The sequence below is a fragment of the Triturus cristatus genome, chromosome 5_1 (genome assembly GCF_964204655.1).
Source record: "Triturus cristatus chromosome 5_1, aTriCri1.1, whole genome shotgun sequence".
In the NCBI taxonomy this organism is placed as follows: Eukaryota; Metazoa; Chordata; class Amphibia; order Caudata; family Salamandridae; genus Triturus; species Triturus cristatus.
Window position 1 is genome coordinate 867,333,834 of NC_140587.1, and position 22,497 is coordinate 867,356,330.

General features: G+C 48.2%; 1 protein-coding gene across 4 annotated transcripts in view; it reads right to left on the minus strand.

The window, feature by feature from the left end:
- RTTN (rotatin) overlaps nt 1–22,497 on the minus strand; it is a 1,165,399-nt gene that overhangs the window by 820,226 nt on the left and 322,676 nt on the right. For all 4 annotated transcript variants that reach the window (XR_014961587.1, XM_085605903.1, XM_085605904.1 and 1 more), the window contains exons 17-18: nt 16,521–16,637; nt 3,783–3,922 (exon numbers count right to left, since the gene is read on the minus strand). Coding sequence is in view for 3 of the 4 variants with exons in the window: in XM_085605903.1 (XP_085462029.1) it covers nt 3,783–3,922; nt 16,521–16,637 (257 nt within the window). In the remaining variant the exon portion in view is untranslated. The remainder of the gene's footprint in view (nt 1–3,782; nt 3,923–16,520; nt 16,638–22,497) is intronic.

Here is a 22,497-nt window from a genome sequence, read left to right on the forward strand (position 1 = left end):
TGCACCGTACAATACTTGGGGGAGTATCATCGCACTGTAGGCCTTTATTAGTGGTCTGTGGGACATCTCCCCATAATCTGGGTTAAGTTTTTTCAGACCACATACCGATGTGAGGGCCTTAGCTTTCTGGGCTTCTATGTTTATGTGCCACTTTAAAGAACTATCAAACCAGACCCCCAGGTACTTGTATTCCGTCACCACGTCGAGTTTTAGTGTGCCCAAAAACCATCTGCTCCTAGGGACTCTTTTCCCAAAGCATAATATTTTAATTTGATCCTGATTTACTGTTAAATGCTTTGAGACACAGTATTCATTAAATGCATTAAGCTTTCTTTGAAGCCCTATCTCGGTCTGATCGAAAATCAAGAGGTTGTCTGCGTACAGTAAGCACGATAGATGTCTGCCATTCATTTTCAGGCTGGCACTTCTCTCCACTTCTAGGGCTGCGGGTAAATCTCCTTGGTAAATGGCAAATAGTAGGGGCGCCAACACACAGCCTTGTCTAAGGCCATTTTCAATAGCTATTTTCAACGTCAAGGACCCTGCCTACGTCAAGGACAGCACTGAAATTTTCAAAGGTGAAAGGGATAAAGGGCTATGGATGTATTGTGGACAAGGAATGTAAACCAAAGTAAGATGTGACGTGTTATTGTATTGAAACCAAGAACGAGGATGACAAGTATCACTACCTGTCGATAGCTCAAAGAGATAATTTTTGCTTAAATAGAGTAGTGAAAGACCATCACTATTGAAATTCATCCCTGAAACCGTGTGAAGATTTTTTTTAGAACGAGCACCTCATGTATGACTAGTACAAACTACTTTGTGTAGTGTATATGTAAGGTTGGCTGGTTCAGTAATACATACATAAAATATGCCTTTGGATGAGTACAGGTCAGAACATGGGTTGCACCAGTAATACATACACAAACTGTACGTGGATGATTCTAGGGTTCAGACAAAATGAGAAAGGAAATCTGGAAAAATTGAGGGAAATTAATTTACTTGGCCTCGGTATAAAGGCTTGAAGCAACATACCAATCGTCCTAGAGAATGGTACTTATATAAAAAGGCCAAAATAGTGCCGTCCATCATTTGTGTTTCTGTATGTCGGTAGTTGGCTACAGGAAGAGTTTGGACTAAAAGCGGTTATAGAAGTTAGGTTTGAGTTGACTATGGTTCTGAAAATTTGTGAGAGGCAAGTGAAGTAGAAAGGGAAATTGTTAAAGAGCCCGTAGAAGCTGGTGCTTTGCCCAAACATGGACATAGTGTACGGATAAAAAGGTAAACTAACCAAGTGTTGACAGTGGGATTATATAATAAAATGGAGTAAGTAATGAAGGCTTTTGATAGGCCAGGGAGTCGTCAGTAGACATGTTGCTGTCAGAAAGAAAGAGAAAAGTAAAGAAAGAATCCATTAAAAAAATGTTTTAATGCTGGCCTCAGCAAATCCCTCTTTGTACAGACTTCTGATTGTGTGATGTTGTGTGCCCATATCCTCAAAGTTTGACCACAACCTATTCTTCTCTGATGCTTCATATTAGGCAGACACTGGAGGTAGACCCATGCTCCTCCACCCCGCTTTTTATGGTGTTTGATGTCATGATGTTTGCACCATTGTGGCAAACATCTTGTGTTAAGTATATGCTCTGGGTCAGCCTTCTCCAGCCAATGCCTTCTTTGGCTCAGGAACTTTTAGATATTTCCTTAAGACCATTCCAATTCTATCTTACATTACCCCGCCAGAGCATTCAGGTCACGGCTTCTTTCTCTTTGCTGCTTTTAGTTTTAATTTCATCACCGTTGGAATGCATGACTGATTAATTTGTTAGGTCGAGCATAGCAGCAGCGCGTATGCGCTGCTCACTTTGTGAGGCATGCAGTATTAGGGTATGCACTGGAAGCCCCACCTACTCTCCGCCCATATTTGTCATTGGCTTGTTTGTATTGTTGCTACCCTGCAACTGCCCACGAAGCGGGGCAGACCTGGGAATTAACGTAATCCGGGACATCATTTAACCTCGTCTATATGTTTTACGCATAGATTTTACCACCCACATTTAGCAGTAAAATTGACATGTATAACCTACATTTCTTTTTTTGGGTATCACTGTTATCCTTGCTTCTGACACAAAAAGGGGAATCTTTTACAGCCTTCTTTAACTACAGCATTTTCCCTTTTTCATTTTTTTTAAATGGTAAAAACACAGGTATTTCAAATTCACGGTAATTACTAATTTGGCTAAGGGGAAGCATTTTTCTAAAACAAATAAAAAATGCAGAGTATAAAAATTGTTGCCTCCTAAGGTTATGATTTCATTATTTTGGTGCCCTTTCTTCCATGAGAAAATTCATCATAAAAGTGTTCCGAGGATCCAGCATATGTACCCAGATATTCTACTGTTTACAGATAACAAATAAATCTGCAAGACAGAAAACTAGAACATCAAAGTAAGGACACCCTGCTGCCACGTCACTACCCTCGACCCAGTGATGGGAACAAAAACTATTGTAAAACGCTGCTGCAAAAAAATCACAGTGTCTGCTGTAAGTAGTTGAATCCTTCACCTGCTGTCGAAAGTATTTTGGTTGTAAAACAGCCAAGCTAATTGCAGCTGAATGCACTCGCAGACTTTCAGGAGGAACTGCCCCCAAGTAACATTCTACATCTACGCAAGACACACGACCAAAATTTGCACATACGATGGCCATGCACAAGGAAGCTCATGCTCCCAACCCACATGCAGCATTTCCTTCACAGTTGCAGGGAATGGATTAGGAACGTGACTTCTACAATGGAGGACGTCTGCTACATTCATAGTGCAGGCCAAGTTACCGCGTGGGGGTTAAATAATGCATACACCAGACAAATTGAAGACCAATAGCAGACTGTGCACTGAGCTGGGAGCGCTGTGCTTTTAGGTTCCGTGTCGCTGGGCACTCAGCTGCACAGTCCAGAACCAGATTCAGGGGGCAGATGCCACAGAGGACCAGAACCCCCTTTAGCAAATGGCATCCACGTGACTTCTTGCCTCAGCAACTCACATAAGGCCATATATATGAACTAATTTCCCCATAGATACAGAATGAGTAAAACCCTTTGAAACATCTGGCCAATAGTCTCTCCCCGCCCACGGCAATTCCTTCCAGTGCACTCCCTGTTGTTGCTCTTCATCTCCCCCATCACAGACTCATTTCTCTATCCACCTTTGCCTCTCCCCATAACTGACAAACAAGTAGAATGTCAAGCATACCATTTAAATAAATCAATTTGAAAATGTTTTTTTATTAAAAAAACAGATTCTGACACCAAGTCATTTCTAGTACTTTGAAGAAGGATGCCCTATTGCGTGGCACATTTTAAGGGGACACAAAAAACAGCCAACTGATTTGTTGCATTAGTTAGCAAAACTGGTTATCAGGTAAATGTTGTGAGGGCAGTAGACAGAGACTGTTCTAAGCCAGCAGGTGAAGGAGGTAAGGTGGGACTCATATCAGGCAGTAGCAACAGAAATTAAAACAATAAGAGACGAAAGAGGAAATAGATAACACACACACACAATAACATAATTGTGAATTTCTAGTGATCAAGGCGGCCTTCGTTTCAGTAATATTTTCATTAAAAATGGTGTTACAGCAATACATAAAAAATTAACGGCAATTACAGCAGTAGATATGGGCAATGAAACAGATTATACAGGTGCATGCATGCATATCAAAATACAAAACATTTTCCCAAGTAACAGTTTAGAAATTATCGAATCACACAAATGTTTACTCACGATTGTTTTTTGCAAAGCAGAAGTCGCAAAACGGATGCAAGTTTAACAGTTTTGGGGAGAATGCTTTCTCCCTTGTCTGAGGTTTTTTCGCTCAGAGTCAGGATGCAGTTGCCTAAAGGCTCTTCTGGATCTGCATAACCCTGAATATAATAACATAAATAACAAGAAAAATATTGAAACGACTACTGAAATGTAATTATTGTATTTCTGAATCATGGCTAAAGATCAGCTATTAAAAATTCCCTAAAAGCTGTATAGCAGTTCATTTGATAAATAATACACACAATATATACACACACACGCATATGTTTTCTTAGTATTAGTAGCAACCTACTTATTTTGCAGCAGAATTATATTTCAGAGGAAAATGCTTTGTTCAATCTACACATGCATTAATGAAGACTAAGGGCCTGTTTAAATCTTGGCGGACGGGTTACTACCTCACAACGGTTACGGATATCCTGTCCGCCGAAATATAAATCCCATAGGATATAACGGGATTTATATTTCTATCTATGGGAAATTGCATGGAGAAAAAATGTTCTGGGACCCCCCTTTTTTTCTCGGCCCCACTTGACGGATAACCCCGAAACTTTTCAGACAGCAGCTGAATTGAGTGATAAACTTGTTATGAGAATTTCAGGAAGATTCGTCAAACAGCACCAAAGTCAGGAGCAAAACAAAAAACAGGGTCCAAACTGGTGTGGCGTAGTGAGCAAAAAGAACGATGGATTAAACCCAGGTCTGTGACCGGGGGGAAGGGGAGTGGGGGAATGTTTTCATCGTTCTGTCTTCCATCCATCATCTGTTCTTTTTGCAGGACAAAAAATGCTTTTCCTATCGAAACTAGGTCATACTGAGGTAGTTAGGTATATATGAATGTATGTGTGTATGTGAACATAGCATGCTGATGCCGAAACACATAGACGCCGTCACTGTGATTAAATAAAAGTCTAGTGAAATTTGTCCCGTTGAGTGCTGGATTATTGCCAAGTACTGGAGTGGTGATTATCTTTAGATATGTGTATGTACGTATATATTTTATTTTGGGGGGAAAGCCTCTAATCCCCCACTTTTTTCTTTTTTTAACATAAATTAATTACATTTTTATTGGGGGTCCTCCCAAGCCTCCCTTTATTAATTGCCCTTACCACCCCATGCCCCTACCCACCTCTAAGCCCTAAAAATACCTTATCACCCAATACATTTACCCACCCCAAAACCCTAAAAATACCCATACCACCCCATGCCCCTACTTAGGCCCCAAATCCCCAAAACACCCCTAGAACCCAATACTCTTACCCAAACCTAAAACAACCTTTAACACACTATACCAGGCCTGGTAAAGTCACTGCATGGTTAAAACATTGTTGTAAATTATGTTTTCCCTTATAAATCACATGCACACCCTTGAGGTTTCATGGAGACAGGGCAATAGATAAGAACTGACCGCCCACATAAAACAACAGCAACAAATCTGACAAGACATGGGGAAGAAGTGATCACGAGCAACCCCCCCTCCTTCGGTGACATTCTTTCTTTAGTAATGTTACCCTGATAAGCACACTTGTCCTCAGACCATGATAGCCAGGTTTATATTCCCAGTGAAATGGAGTCACAACCGAGAACACAGTGTGGGTCTGGGATGCAGAGTCTGCTGCCAGATGTTTGAAAGAGTGGTTATGACAGTGCTTTAAATGGGGCGGTACTCACCAGTACTAAGTAACGTAAATTCTAATTTTTCTGCGCTTTAGTACCGGAACTTCTAGTCCAAGAAGAGTACTCATGGGGCAGCAAGCCACGTCAGTGAAATTTGGCATGCAAAAAAAAAGAAGCTTGACACAGCTGACAAGTCGGTCCATTTTCGTGAAGCACTCGCGTGCTAATCTCCCCATACAATGTGCTAATTGAGCAACGCCCACATGCATTCATTCAGAGCTGGCAGGGAGTTTAGGAGGGGCCCCAGTCACACTGTGATTATTGACACAGTGTCCACTCAGGATCTGTGGAGTCAATAGCACTGTAGGTGTGTGAGAAGGGCCTGCTAACAGGCATATCTTGTGACTCGGGAAACCTAAGAGAAGGCTTCCTGCTGGCATAGCAAAGTAGGGCAGCACTTGATTGGAGCCAGATCAAAAAGGTAGGTGGTGATGATAGCACTGTAGTATAGTGGGGGGGGGACAGGGGGCGAGGAATCAAATTTTAGTAACGTGAACATCAGTGAATATGCGTTTATAAAACAGGAACAAAATACCCGGTCTGCATGTACGAGTGCTTCTACGTCCCTGTGCGTGTTCTTGTATGAGTGATTGTTGTCTGCAATGTGCATATCTGCACACCAATTAAATCTCAATCAAATTATATGTGTGCCTCTGGCCGGGTAGCAGGGTACAAGCACTGCCCGTAGCCCCGCCCCCATAGCTCTGCCCCCCCTAACCCCGTCCCTCGTCCACATCTCAATTTGGGGAGTACCTGCACTTATTTTTTCTATTTAAAGCACTGAGTACATACAACTGCGACATGCCTAAGGGGCAGGAGCAGATTAGGATCAGTGACTAAAGGCAGTTGTGCAAAATACTCTGATTGGGAGTAGGCAAGATGTACGAGTTACTTACCTTCGGTAACGATGTACCTGGTAGAGACGTTGTCTAGCCGCAGATTCCTTAACTTAGAATATCCCCAGGCGTCAGACTGGATCCGGAAAAAACTTTGCAGCAGCACCTCTGCGCGCCGGGGGACGGCGCCACACGACCCCGCCCTGACGTCGTCCACATACGTGCCGTCAGCGAGGTCATATAAGTCCGTCCCGGAGCGCTGACATCAGTTTTCTTCGAGAAACTTTACCACGACAACGCGGAGCCACCAATAAAAAAACTGTGAAAGTATGGGAACAGTGTGCGATGGATGAAAATTTGTGAATGAACAAAGAGGATGGAGCAAGGCACCACCGTCAATGACAGAATTTGACACTTCCAACATATAGGTGAATAAACTGTGAGAAAGAACCTCGCAGGCCACGCGAAGACCCTTCCCAAGTGCAACAAGGGAAGAATATCTCAACAGACAGAAATGGACTGTTATTACCATGCAGAACAACAGACAAAAAGAGACTGCGAGTACCACGTAGAACTATGCCGTCCGGGAAGAACGGAACATAGAGAGACAACAGTCCATCGGAGGGATGAAAAGTCTAGCGCCGCTTTATAGGAACGGAGGCCTGAAACAGAGATGAACAGACTACCATAGAGGAGTTCAGAATGCTGAGCCTACAGAGTAGGCGGAAAGACAGCAGGAGAAGAAGAAAATGAAGAGGAATCTCCTGGTGAAGGACAATGAAGAAGGCCTCATTTTACAGATAAGAAAACCTTCGAGAGGGAACCCACAGTATTATTGCTAAAGAAACCCCTGAGAGGCAGTCAGTGGTATTATGGCAAGCCTCAAAGGGATGCCACAATGTGAGCGCCCATGAGAGAAAAAGCCAATGCCAACTGTAACCAGGGGGCCATTGTAGAACCCCACTTGGCAAGGTCCTCGCAGAACGGGGAGGCTGCGTGGGCGTTAAGGAATCTGTGGCTAGACAACGTCTCTACCAGATACATCGTTACCGAAGGTAAGTAACTCGTACAACTGATAGAGACATCTAGCCGCAGATTACTTAACTTAGAATAGATACCACAGCCATACCCCAAAGGGGGAGGTGGGTCTGCGACAAAACAATAGAAAACGGCAAGCATCCGATCCGGCAACAGAGTGACGGATAATGGGGGAAAGCTGTGGCGGAACAGCCATACAGCAACCCAAGCAGCTCAGAAGAGCAGAAATAACGGGATGGCAGATTTCCTAAAAATGGCACAATGGCGCTACACCATGCCTGTATAAAAGAATGACAGGTAGAACGGCAGGAGCCATATATCAGAGTAAAGAAGAGAGAGGGAGAGAAAGCAGGACTACTCTCCGCTTAATGGTGCACGATGAGGACACCGACCCAAGCTCAAAAAGAACCTGAAGAGATGCAACCAGCCTAACAGACTAGACTATAGAAGGAAGGCAGAAGGAGTCTGTGCTAAGAGCCCAAGAGCTAGAACTTGACCATTGCGTTTCGAACAGCCAGCGGGACAAGAAACACGCCAAGTGCACACCCAATCCCAAAAAGGGGAAATAGGGGCGAATAGCATCAATTCTAAACCTGTTGAAACAGGTAGAAACACGCAGCATGCAAAACAGCCATAGAGACCTTAAAGTGGCCTACACAAGAAGCATAAGAGTGCCCGACCGGGCAGTATGAAGCCAAAGTGAGAAAGAACCCACAATATAGACTTTGCAGACAGTAGCATATCCGAAGGATGTAGCCAAAAACACGAAGGTAACGAATCGTGGAAAGAGCCTCAAAATCCGCGACCGAATACTCCTGAAAAGACACGTACAGTGTGGAACACTAAAAAAGGGAGCATTTGTCAAATTGGGAAATCTCCCCAGGAAGATGAAGCAAGAAGGGACCCATGAGCAGCTTGCAACAACTCAGAAAAGCTCCCACACACATGGAGATATCGGCTTTACCTCGCAGCCTCGAAAATAGGTGGCGACGTAGGAAAAGGAATACCCAGGCAAGCGGCACGCATACATAAATGTATAAACATAGAAATATGTCGAGACAGAACAAGCCAGGAGCATGAACATACCGGAGCACACCTAGTACAGTAAGGGCAGGTAGGAGCCGCTTCTGAAGAGGAGATAAAGCAACCTCTCAAGGAGGTGGAACAGGCAAAAGGCAGAATGACCATGGTGTCAGAAGATGGCACCAGGGAAAACAGAGCACCGTACAACGGACCACCAAGCGACGCATGGAGCCCACAGGATCTCCAGACCCAGGTGAGATAAGCAAAGCTATATAATAGCATACAAGTACCCCACATGGAGTATTCATACCCCAAACAATCGGGAACACCTCTTAGGGCAATAAGCCAAGCTAAAAGAGTGCAGTAACGAACTGAACCCGTGAACATGAGTTCCGAGCCGTATGACATTACTGAGCAGAGCCACCGGCTCAATACCACAGTCAGAGGACCAGACAAAGCAATCTGTGGAATATGGTCGTAGCAGGCCAACAGGCTCTCAAAGCAAAATGCATCCAAGGGATGCCAATGAAAGGGTAATCACCCTTGACCACAGAAAAAGAAGACGCAAGGCTCACTGCCCATGTTAGACACAGAGCGCATCTAAAGGATACAAAATGAACAAGCATTTGCAATGCAATAGGTCTCGCATTTATGCGAGTTTGAGCTATTGACATTACAAATGACAATGCCTTTTATTTTTGTTTTTAAAACATAAATAAAATGCATTGTCATTTACAATGCCAATAGCTTAAACTTGCGTAAATGAGAGACCTATTGCATTGCAAATGCTTGTTAATCAATGCACCCACAGGCCGACCTCTGGTCTCCAGAGCCGCCCTCATCATTGTACACAGGCTGACCTCACCCAGCAGCGGCCTTTCTCATCGGCGCAGAAGGCGACCCATTGAATATAGGATGTTGCTCTCTCCTGTACACAGGCTCTTCTTTTTCTACAGGCTGTTCCATGTATAAATCAGTGTTTCTCATGTACAAAGGGCACCCCCGGTATACCGGTTGTTCCATGTACACCCGAGGCTGCCCCTACCTCATCCTGCCAGCTGCCTTCTGCTCCTGCCCTTGGTCTCGCGCCCCGTTCTCAGACTGTGCCAAAGATCCTGGAGTTTACCAATAGCTCCAGACCCCAGGAAGGACGCCCTCATCCACAACAAGCCGCCAAAGAACCCAATACTAGGATATTTTACGGAGTATTTATAAATCGTGTTTTTAATTTTCTCAGCATCTTGGCGCTGACGGCTGTCTCTTGGTTACTCGCTAGAGTGCACCCCACTAACAGTGGGTTTCCTTGCTGGGGGAGACCAACCGGGAGGGGGGTCTTCCCAAACACCAGTGTGTGCGGGACGGGCGGGGGTGGACAGTGGGAATCAGTTTGGGCTCGTGGGGGTATCTCTCTTGTGCGTAGGATTTCTCTTCTGCACGGCCTGCCCATGAACACAGACCGCCCCTTCTACGCAAACTGTCCCTTAGAGACAGAGTGCCCAAGGTACACAGACTGACCCTTGCACACAGTGTGCCACTTGAAAAGAGGTCATCCTTTTGCAGAGACAGTCGCGTGCGCACAGGCTGCCCTTGGCACACAGGCTGGCCGCGGCTTTATCCTCGGCGCTCACCGTGCAGCCCATCCTGCGCCTCGGCCCATACAGCTTCCTGCCAGACAGGGGACCCGAGCTCAGGACCTGCAGCAAAGATACCCGCTGAGACCCGCAGAGGGGAGATCCGCTGAGCCGCAGCGCCCGGAGCAACCCGGAGAACAGCCCATGCCTCGGCCACTCTCAGTGCCGCCTACTGACTGCCCCGCCCCGCACACACCCAGCTCAGGACTCGGCCACTGCCCGCTATCTCCCCAGCCACCGTCTGCCGTGCCCGGTGCTCCCAGTGGCGCAGTGTGTGAGCGCCGCCTCCTCCTCTGCCGCTGCCGCCGCGTTTCCTGACCCTCCCCCTTCTCTCTCCCCTCACGGGCTCCCTCCCTCCCCTCCAGACACGTCCTCTGCCCGCACGAACACACCCTCCTTGACTCGCGCTCCTCGCAGGCTTCGGGTGCCCCGCTGCCACCCCCCGGGGCTCCTCTATTCTCTCCAGACTTTTGTTCCCCTGTGTTGGACTTGGCCCTTCTGGCAGGTTCACCCCTGAACTTTTTGCTTTTACTGGTGACCTGGTGGGTAGTGATTTGTGGTTTCTGCGCACTTTCCCTGTGTCCCAGAGTAAAGTGCGTGCGCCCCCTGAGTGCATGTGGTGAGATAGGCCTGCCCTCCCATAGGAATGCATGGGGAATGTATGTGTCCCTGGTAGTTCCTGATGCGTGGGGTGTGCAGGGTCAAGTCTGGTATGTGCGGACTCGTGTGATCGAATGCTGCGCGATGATGTGTGCGGCGTGCATGTACCTAGTGTGGAAGTGCCACTTCTAGAAGTGGGCACTTCGGTGTGCAGTGTAAAATATGTGCCTTGTCTGGCGATTGGCTGGTTGAGGTCATGTGACGGGCCAGGGAATCCCCAGAGTCAGGATGGGTCTGCCCCGGTGGTGATTGGATAGAGCTGCAGGTAGATGGGTGGGAGGAGTACACCTGGGTCCTGAATAGGGCTGGGTTTTCCCCACACAATGCTGGCTCCGCCCCCTGTGGTGCGACTGATGACCCTGGCCTGCTCTCTGAATAGGGAGAGGGGCTGAGCAAAACAAAGTGCTCAGGAACCAGTTGTATCTGGTTCGCCCCTTCCCTGCACCTTTGAGACAAAGGGATTTGGTGTATAAAAGAGGGGCTGTGACCCCATGAAAATGTTCTCGTTCTGTACTTGAATCTGCCAGGGGCGTGCTGCTGCTGGGGCCCAGGGGAAGGCTTGCCTCCCTGGGCCCTGCCCAGCCCCTGGATGCCAGATGGACTTACTGGACCTTTTCCTTTGCTGGGAGCTGCTTTGCTCCATCTTCTAATGCCCAGGACTGATTAGAACTTTTCCCTTTGTCAAGGCTTGTTACAGCCTACCAAGCGCCCTGGGAGCGCGTGGGCCTCGCAGCACGGCGCTGCACAACGAGCAAGAGAGAGGGAATCCCCAGCGTAGGGATTCCCCCATGATGCGTGCTTTCGCGGGTGCCCACCCCGCTTCTTTGGTCGTTAATAGCGGGAGCCTACTCCGCTTTATGTTAAGTATATGCGGGTGCCCACCCCGCGACTTTGCCAGTGATGATCGCGGGTGCCCACCCCGCGTCATGGCCGCCTTCTTAATATTTCTCACGTCGCGGGTGCCCACCCCGCGACGTAACTGTCTCCCCGATCACCGCTGTGGCCCGAGTCGCGGGAGAACCGGAAGCCAGGCAGCCCGCGCCAAGACGTGGGCGGGGCTTGGCCCAGCGCGAGGGAAGTTCCGGCCAGCGAGCCGGGAAGCGGAAGAAGCCAGTGTCTTCCACCAGGGCTCCCGAGAGCGAGGGAGAGCCCCGGGTGACCAGCTGAAGTAAGGAGGAGTGGTTGCGGGCCGAGAGGGGCTCCCATGGTGTTGAGGGAGCCCCGTGAACCCAGAGCAGCCCAGGACGTCCGGAGCCTTGCAGGCTCCTTGCAGAAGTCCCGGTCCCAAGTGAGGGACCGGGCGAAGCACCGCCTCCCCGAGGAGAAGGCTGGAGTCCCTAGCCTGCCGGTGAGTGGGGACGGAGGTGGAAGAGGGCTCCAACGTACGCCAGCATTGTTGTTTAGAGCGCGGGCGCGCCCCAACGAGGGGGCAGCATTTCACGTTGTTGAGTCCAAAGGGACTCGTACATATAGGGGCAGTGTTTATTTTAGAGCGCTAGTGCGCTCCAGACTTGGGGGCCAATTATTCCCAGAGCCAGATGGCTCCAACGAAGGGGGCATTATTGTTCTCGAGTCCCTGAGCAGCGCTCCCACGAAGAGGGCATCATTTGTCTAGAGTCCAGAGGGACTCCAAGGGGGACATATTTATTTTTAGAGCCCCGTGGCTCCAACGCTATGGGGGCATGTTGTTTTCAGAGCCTAGGTGGCTCCAACGGTTGGACTGTATTCCAAGAGCCTAGAGGGCTCCAAGGATTGGCGCAGTTTGGTTTGAAGGGCTAGTGAGAGCCCATGCCTACTATTTGCCTCCCCCCAGCTGCGCAGCACTTAGTGCCAGCTGCAGCGTTTAGGCCCTGTGCTTGTCCCCAGCTGCCCAGCAAGTAGTGGGCAGCTGCTACGTTTAGGTTCTGGCGCAACCTGGACTCTGATGTGATTTTGGTGCTAGGAAATGTACTGTGTAGTATGTTTTGCGCACCCTGTGTTCATGCTTTTGGTGCTAGGAAATGTACTGTATATAGCATGTTTTGCACACCCTGTGTCTTATACCTCTAAATGTGGTTATTTCTGCCTAGGAGGTTGTTTTACCTGTTTAGGTTGATGTTAGGGAGATTGTACTTCCCTGTGCGATGTGCGCCCCTAGTATAGTTATACTTAGGTGGTTAGGTCTAATGCGTTAGACTAATGAGAATTGCATAATGTGATTTATGCCCCTGTGATAGATGCAGGATAGGTTTTATACCTGATGCTAGTGTGATGACGCTGAGGTCATTATTGCGCCAGTAGTTACTGGTTGTGCTCTACAGTTACTTTGTGTTATGTTCTACATTTACTATTGGTGATTTGTGCTAAGTTCTAAAAGTGCTAATTCCTGACAGTGGTCCAGGTGGCCCTGTCCCCTGTACATATAATCCCTTGTAAATTCTGCCCGTGCCTGTTGGCACATTGTAAAGTGTGTGTTTTTATCTAATGTGTTTTGGTATAATACAAAGGCTATTTTTATATAATACCTTGTGTGGAGTTTCCTTTGTGGTGGGCCTTGGGTGTTGTTGCTGGGTGCGCGCGCAAACGCTTTACACATTGCCTCAGGGATAAGCCTGACTGCTCGTGCCAAGCTACCAAGGGGGTGAGCAGGGGTTATCTTTGGCGTGTAACTCCCCAGCCCTGACTAGAGTGGTGGTTTCTGCCTGGCTTTGGCGCAAGCCCTAGACAACCAGAAATCCCATTTCTAACACCCTGCTTCAAAGTCATCGGCACCCCACACACTACTTCATCGCTTCCTCCAGACTGCCTCGCTGTAACATCTTCCCTCATAAACGTCATGTGTTCGGTCTCCCCTCGCAGTTCTTCGGACGTGCCTTGCAAGTCCCCACCCGACTCACCCCCCCCTCCCACACTCTTCCCCTCCCATGACGTATTTACTTGGCTTTTCCTGCCGGCCTCGCCTGCCAAAAGGTTTCTTGACTTTATGGGGCCATGTGTTTGGCCGCATAAAGATAAGAAACCTTTTGCAACCAACGCAAAGCAAGCGAGTCCGTCCAAATGGGACGGCTCGAAAAGCCAAGCAAATACGTCACCGGCACCTCTTTTCCAATGGCTGGCCACCGTTTAGCATAAACGGTGACGCCGGCCAATGGAAAAGAGGGCCGGGGCTTAAAGCCCCTTACAGAAAATACCTATTAACATTAAATCTCGCCAGCGAGACTGCGCATGCGCGCAGCCTTACGCTAGCGAGACCTAAAAAGTAACACCACGGAAGATAGGCCTAAGAAGACCTAAGTAGGAGGACAAAAGCCTGCAAGGAGCCGACTCAGCGTGAGCATCAAACAGCAAAACCCTATCGAAGGTTAAGTCAACCAGTCGCTTCCGGATATTTTCAGGGAAGACACTGTCGCGCAACCAAGCGTGACGCCTTAAGGCAACAGAGCTCGCCATAGCATGTCCCAAAGAATCCGCAGTATCTAAGGCTGAGCGGATTGTGAATTCGGCAAGTTCGCGGACTTCACGGAGGGGACAAAGGAGATCAACCCGAGCACCTTTAGAGGTGAGTGAAAGCAAAGACTCTGCAGAGTCCCACAGGGCAGAGGTAGCCCGCGCCAAAACACACATAGTATTTAAGGATCGTAGGGCCGCACTAGTGGAGGCAAAGACGATCCTTCCTGCCCCATGACTCTAGCCATCTGGACTCCCGAGAGGGAGGAAGCGTTAGAGGGGGCAGGGAGGGAAAAGCAGTGAGGGTGCGGCCAATGTTCCACAGAAGGGAGTCCCATGGAAGAATGAGGATCCTGACATTGCTCCTGGGGAGGCGAAGAGCCTGCCGTACCTGGGAGCTCCAGAGGAAGCTCAACAAATTACAAGGGGGGCACAGGCAACAGTATGTCCGGTGACGGTGGGCGAGAAGACAGCGCCAAACTCCCTCCCAAGGCCTCTGGAGAAGAGTCCATAATTCTGCGCCGACACGCCGCCGTAGCGACGTGCGTCGGCACCAACCCCGGGTCATTATACGCCGACTCGGCTGCGTCCGCCGTTGAAGGCGCCGAGACTATGATAAGCTCTCCTTCCGTGGAAGGAGCAGATGCCGGAGCCGGCGTGGCAAGCTTTCGCCGCCGGCCCGGCACCGACTCCCACCATATCCATGCTAGGCTCCGACTCCAAGGAAAGGAGCGGGGGCGGAGCCAAGGAGGCGAGCCTCCGACGCCAGCACAGCACCGACCCTGGCTCCGGACAGGCTACCGCCTGCCCGGGAGCCCGGGACATGTCAACAGGCTCCGAATCTGGAGAAAGCAACAGAGGCGAGCCGAGGAGGTGAGCCTCCGGTGCCGGTACGATGCCGACCCAAGCGCCGGACAGGCGACCGCCTGACCGGGAGTCTGGGGTGTGCTCAGAGCAGGGCTATGAGCACCGGCAACCACCTGCGGTGCCACAGGGTGCCCAGCGGGGCTATGCGGCGCGGCGGAGGCACCGTGGGTTGTAGAGGGGGACCCCAGCGGGCTGTGCCCTAACGTCTTCACGTGATCCGAAGAGGGAGACCCAACCGGTCCGCGCCCTAACGGTACCACATCTCCGACATCCCCGGGAGGTAGAGGCTCAATTGGCGCCGGGGGTAAAACCACAGGCGAGTCCGTCAGAGAGCCCACAAGAAGCGGAGGCCCCGAGAATGCCCCAGGGACGGGAGAGGGTCCAAGGGAGGCCTGCAAAGCTGTGGCATATGCCTCCATTTGGGCCCGAGTCACCCCCACACCTGGAAAGAGTGGGTAGGGCGACTGCGGGGAGCGCATGGCCGGAACGTTCCGGGAACTGGGGCTCCTGACAACATAAGAAAAAGGGGAGGTCAAAGACCTTGGCGACAAGCGCCTCGACTTACCAAGTGGCGAATGGCGGCCCCGGACCCCGGAGGCCGAACGACGGCAGGACTGGACAGTAGAGGGATCTGCAGTTGAAGAGCCGGGGGGCGAGACGACTCCGACCTGGACAGCCGTGCCGAGATAAGCTTCATACGGCGCTCGCGCCGAGACTTCGGCTTCAGGTGTTGGCACGCCTCGCAGTCCGTGGAGTCATGGTGCTCGCCCAGACACCACATACAAATAAGATGCGGGTCTGTCGCGGACATGTCGCAAACAGGAATTACAAGTTTTAAAGCCCGAAGGCATCGCACACTGTTCCCCGATGCGAAGCGTCGATAAGGCCTGAAACAGGCCAGAGGAACCGCTCACTACGGATCCGTGTTGCACACAGAAAAGAAGGAAAACTGATATCAGCGCGCCGGGAGGGACTTATATGACCTCGCCGATGTCACGTACATGGACGACGTCAGGGCGGGGTCGTGTGGCGCCGTCCTCTGGCACGCAGATGGTGCTGCTGCAAAGTTTTTTCCGGATCCAGTCTGACGCCTGGGGATATTCTAAGTTAAGGAATCTGCGGCTAGATGTCTCTATCAGATATCCTGATGTAGGGCTCCGGCTGGTGGTCATATCCTGCAGGAGAACAGTCGGAGTGTTTTACATATTAGTTTGAGAGGCTTTGCTGGTACACTGAAGAGATAGTTGGGACAGCAATGGTGGAGGGTTTTTTGTAATTGTAATTGAGAAATTTGGCTATGGTATTGTAGTGGTTCACAGAGCATTGGAAATGAAGGGATTATGATATGAGATTCAGAATAATACAGTGGGTCATGTTTATCATCCTCCAATGACTGCCTACGTATATTATATATCATATTATAATAATACAAATATTTATAGGTAGTGGTGTGCACTACTTATTGAGGAACAGTTATGAAATATTAAATAAATAAAATCTTAGAAGATAATACAACTCAATAAATAATGAAATCATACCTGCAGAATCGCAATTACAGGGTGGAGGGCCTCCATAAACTTGTTCCAGGTCAAAGCGGTCATCATTAATCGCCCCTGAAGCAGATACAGCAGAATTGCCTTGGCAGCAGAGTTTACCTGTTCTCAACAATCAAGAACCATAGAAGTATTAGAAGACTCCAGAGCATTAAAGCAGCAAGCAAACATGTATTCCATCTATTATTTAACAAACAATGAGCAAGGTGATCTACTTTCTTACATGATGGAAAACCTGGTTCTTTTATGCTAAGCAACTAGAATTCATATGGATTACAGAAGGAAAACTGTGGATTATAGCTTCATCAGTGGAAGCCCTAGATTACCATGTCGGGAGTCACCAAAATACCACGATGGCCACTACAGAAAATAAATTGTACATTTCCAAACCCAGATGTATTACAACTCATGATGATAAATCAGGCTGATTAAGGGACATGCTGCATCAGGCAAGAGACAGATGGAAGGACCCCAGATAGTCCTTGTTCTTTTTTGAGCGGAATGGAGAGAGCTAACAAAGACAATGTAACAAACTTGGCACAGAGAGGTTGTGGCCCTATATGAGCATCAAACAGGACAATATTGTTTTCAACTGGAGTGTCAGCTGTAGCAACAAAATGGAAATACAACTTTCCTGCTGAAGCCCAAACAGCAGATTAAGGGAGTAGTCATCATCTACAGATGTCTTTCCTTCTCTTGGCGGTAAAGTCCCTTACATAATTAGCTAATTGAGCACAGATGATTGGCAGTCTTCCTCTATGCAGTGCATTACAATGATAAGAGTCCCTACCTTGCCCTCTCTCACCCTCTTACTTTCCAGTCTGGCTCAGTTGGACCCAAATGAACAAGTTACTTACCCTTGGTAATGCTTTTTCTGGTAATACTTTAACTAACTGCAGAGTCTTCACCTTCTGAATTCCCCAAGTGTCAGATTGGATCCAAAACAAATTCCTAGCAATTGCTCCTGTGCACCTATAGGTGGCATCTTACTTTGCATCTGCCTCACAACACCTCTAACAAGTCTATTCCACAGAAAGAGGAGTAAGGAGGGAGGAGACTGGAGAGGAATTTATGGTTAGCTAGAGTATCCACCAGAACGAGTGTTACTGAGGTCAAGTAACTTGCTCATCTGATGGATATTTCTAACCACAGATTCCTCACCTTTTCAATAGATGCCAAGCAGTACTCCCAAGAGTTGTAATATCTGAGAAGTAGACTTACACCACAACAACCTGTGGACATAAATATCAAGAAAGTAATACCCGGGGATGGCATGTACAGACACTGATGTAGCAGCCTGGCAGATGTCCAGCACTGTAACACCCTTAGCTAACGCCCTAGTGGCAGCGTTGGTACCGGTGGAATGCGTCTAAAGTCCCTTAGGATACTCATTTTTGGCTAGGGTACAGCAAGTTTTTATAAACAGGACATACCACCTACACAACGTTTATTTCTGAGATGTCTTTCTCCTCTTAGCACCAGCAAAGTTGATGGAAAGCTGGTGATCTGCAGGATGAGCCTAACTTTACTCGATGTAAAAAATTTTTTTTTTGGTCCAATCGGTGAAGCCTCCTTTCATCCTTAGAAGGGTGTGGCAGAGCGAAAACACAGGGAGATCAATAAACTGGCCCACATGGAACAGCAACACCACCAGCCTGTAGCTCATCAATTCGGTGTGGAATGAGGAATACCATCTTAATGGTCTGCAATCTCAGTGAGCAACTGGGCACAGACTTGAAGGGCAGGCACATCAAAAGCATGAGGAATGGGTTCAAGTCCCATTGGAGAATTATAAAAGGGTGCAGAAGGGTATGTATATGTGAGCCTTTTTACGAAATGCATCACAACCAGTGACATGAATAACAAAGGGTAGTTAAGCCAACGTAGAGAGGTTGAAAGGAACAACAAATAACCTGTAACGGTGCCCATAGCAAAGCCTTGCTTGGCCAATGTCAAAACAAACATTAGAACATCAGCCAGCTTGGACTGTAGCGGGTGGTTTCTGCATGAGGCACCAAACTTCACTCAACAACCAGAAAAGTTTATTTATTTGACTGGCACGGAGCCGCAAGGATAAAATCCACTACATCTGCAGGAAGATCAAACCCACTCAGTTGGTGCTGCTCAATCTCCACACATGGGGGTGTGTTTTGTGATGATTTGGGTGCAAGACCTTGAAATGTTGATAAGAAAAGAGGCCCTCCCAAAGAGTTAGACGGACCATAGGGTTAATGCTCAGGTTCAAATTGTCAGAGTACCACACTCTAATGGCCAAATCTGTGACAATTAGGGCGAGTTGAGATTGGTCCTACCTCACAATTTTCAGAACCTGAGGCAGCAGTACCAGAGGTGGCAAAGCCATACATTAGACCCACTTCAGGAAGAATGCATTTCCCAGAAAACTTTGAGGCAGAAACTCCAGCACACAGTAATCTTGATACTGGGCATTCTTGGTTGGGGTGAAAAGATCTACCTGAGAAAGAACCAGCCAGGCAAATACTCCTTGAACCACCTCCAGAAGTAAACACCTTCCGTGGTCCATCAGGTGATTTCTGTAAAGCCTGTCCGTGCTGGCATTTAGCAAGTGCGTCTAATGATTGGCCATCAGAGCGATCCTTTCAGAGGTAGAGCCCCCTCTCCCAAGTGACCACCACACCTCAGAGATGAGGCATCCATCCCTAATATGAGCTATGGAAGGGACAGAGAGAACTGCTAGTCATGCTAGTGTCAGACAGCTACCATCGAAACCCCTGAAGGCTGCCTCTTCCGAGATACAAGTGAAGGATCCAATTCAAACTCCTTATGTGCCATCGGGCACAAGGGATGAGCAGGATGCATGAGGCCAAGAAGCCTCAGAGCCAGTCATATCAAAACCTAGGAGTGAGCCCAAAAGAGCAGGATCATAACCAAACTTCACCTGACTCGTTGCATAAACGGTAAGGCCTTGCACACCATTGTGTCAAGGTTGGCCCCCCTGCTTAAGTTTCTGGCAGGATTTTGGCTCGTTTATGGTAAACCCAAGAGATAACAGCGGGGTGACAGTTATCTGCAGGTGGCTCGCAACAGAGTATTGTGAACCCGCCTTCAGTCATCAAGGTATAGGAACATATGTATCTCTTCACTGCAAAGAGGGCTGCAAGCACCACCACAACTTTGTAAGCACACATGGGAGACCGTGGTGAAACCAAAGGGTAGCACAGTAAACTTTAAGTGTTCGGAGCACACTACGAATCAAAGGAAGTGTCTGTGGAACTGCAGGATGGACATATGAAAGCATGCATAATGAAATTGAAGGTCTAGCATCTGCCAGAGTTTGTAAATTTTTTGGGCACCAAAAAGTACAGGGAAAAACACACCCTGCCCTTCTTCAACTTGGGTGCTCTCGCAATGGCTTCTTTGACCAAACATTACTAAACTTCCTGAGCAAGAACACAGGCATAATCTGCCAATGTATGAACAAACACAGGTGGGACATGAAGAGGAAAGGATGCAAAAGCATTCCAGAATTCAGTGGAACAGGCAGCAACACCTCAGTGGCCATTTCCTAAAGGACATGTGTGTAGCGTTCCAGCAGGTAGACAAAGACCTGCCAACTCGCACTGCACCACTGTGTTTCACAAACTATTGGTACTTTTTACAAGGTCACCCGGTGAGGAGCCACTATCACACGGCGGCAGACAATGCAAGTTGGAAACCCATGCAGAGAGTGTTTCCTGCCCACAATGAGTGGAGGCAGAGAACAGCAGATGCCTAGTCTGGTTTTACAACCTTCCCAGCGCATCAGCAACAGCCTTTGAAGCCACCATCTGTTAATTAGGGTGGGTTAGAGTGGCTCAAGGGAAGTGGCCGGCACAAAGTCTCACCCCCTCTGATGGCCACACCCTGTCGGAAGCACTATCCTAGCTGGGGAGGTAATGGGATCAAAGTCCTGCCCATTCCTCAGGCATTTCCTGGTTCTCTCCTCTCACACAACAGGTGTTTTTTGGAGGTTGACAGGTCTGCAGACAGCATTTAGGGACCTCGAAGATAATCTGATGGAGAAGAAGGCTCAAATCCACCTCAGTGTAATGAAGTGGGAGTAAACTATCCACCTCCTCGTCACGTGGGAAATTTTGATGGCCTTAAACAGTGCCAGAACCCGATCTGAAGAAAGCTTCCAGTTTATGGTTGTACTAACATCGAGACAGAGGCTGGGATCTTTCCAAAGATGGACACTGCACATTAGTTATCTAGTAGCAATATAAAGGCATGGTCAATGCTGGCTCAGGGTAAGACATAGGCATGGGTCTGATCCCACCATGGCTGATCCGGTCGGTAGATATCAGACTGGGGCCCCTGCGGCTCCATTGGGGATGAAGACACTCCAGAGGGTGCCAGCACCGTCTGTAATAGTTACAGCATGTCCTACCCGGAGGCTTTATCTACAGCAGAGTTGATGATGGCACAGGGAACTCAGGGAACTAGGACCAGCCTCTGGGTCAGATGAGGGGGCGCGAGTTCTCCCTGGAGCCAGAATATCTGTGTGGAGACACATACTGCTTGGACTTCATGAGTTTATGGTGATACTTGTCTCATATTTGTCTTCAACTTATCTGAAGATACTGAATTAAAGAGAGACCAAGAACATGGGCAGGGGTGGACCAGCAACTTGGAATATGAGCAAGTGCGTTACTTGGAGCAAGTCATGCCCAGTTTCTTGTGATTCACAACATACAGTTACGCCTCCAAAATGCAGTCTGGTGCTAGGAGTAATTCAAAAGGCAAGAATCTGTGGCTTGAAGTATTCCTCAAAAACATACACGTTATACAAACAAGGCTTAGACCAGAAGAAAAAAAAATAGAGCAAGAAAAGGATGAGTTTCATCCTTCCATTTAAGTATCCTTCTTGCCTGTGACAGTATTATAAAGGATAAGCAGTGACAATACAAATCAATATTGAGGGAAAAAATAAAAGGTGGCTAGGAAGACATTGAGAACCAAGAAATTCACCAAGCATGGTTTGCAGGAATCTTACGGCCAATCCTGAATCAGGTATAAACGTTTCATCCCAAGTCTAACCTCACCTGTGCAAGTTTGTACAATAATATGGCTTCTGGAGGAAAAAAACCAGCAGGATGGCTTCTTCCTGAAATAACCTTTTTCACCTGAGCAGCATATTGGGATTAGAGAGGGTTATGGTAAGACACAAGCATGTTAAAGCAGTTCCATAGAGGACGACTCTCTCTCCGTACCGACCGGCTGACCTCTGCAGCCGTTTCTTGACATCGCTGAAAACAGGACGTGTTCCCTCAATTTGATGGCAATTAACTTGGTGAATTATGAACGGTATCTTGAATCCCGGCTATCCTTGGCAGCTGGTTGGAGTTACATACATGGAATAACTTCTCTCCCAGTTGGATGGAATTCTAACCCAGCAATCCTCCAATAACTTGTGATTTGGACGCTGTAACTAAAATATTGCTGGACTGTCAGTACCCTCTTCCTTCACACATTGGGCGCCCGGCTGGGCCCCTTTCTGAGTACACAATTTTTTCTTTTTACGCTCTGTCTTGAGCCAGAATTTTATTGGTGTGCACCTTCACACTTACAGTCAGTGGTTCTTACTCCAGGTGTTCCATATTGTTTAGTCCTGATGAGACCTCTTAATTGCCCCTGGGGTTGAAACGCCGTCGACCCGTATTTCAAATGAACCACTTTTTCAGCCTCTATTATTTTGTCAGAAGGCTGCTAATGAACAAGTTACTTACCTTCGGGAACGCATTATCTGGTAGAGACTATCTAGGTGTAGATTCCTTACCTTTGAATTTCCCAGGCATCCGTCTGGATCCGAAAACCTTTGCTGAGCAATACCCCTTGCGCACAACGTCGGGTGGCTCCATAAGGCTCCGCATGTCGATGACGTCGGTAGCGTCGGTTACGAAGTTGCGGTGCCTACATAGGCGCCACCCCTGTGCGCGGATGT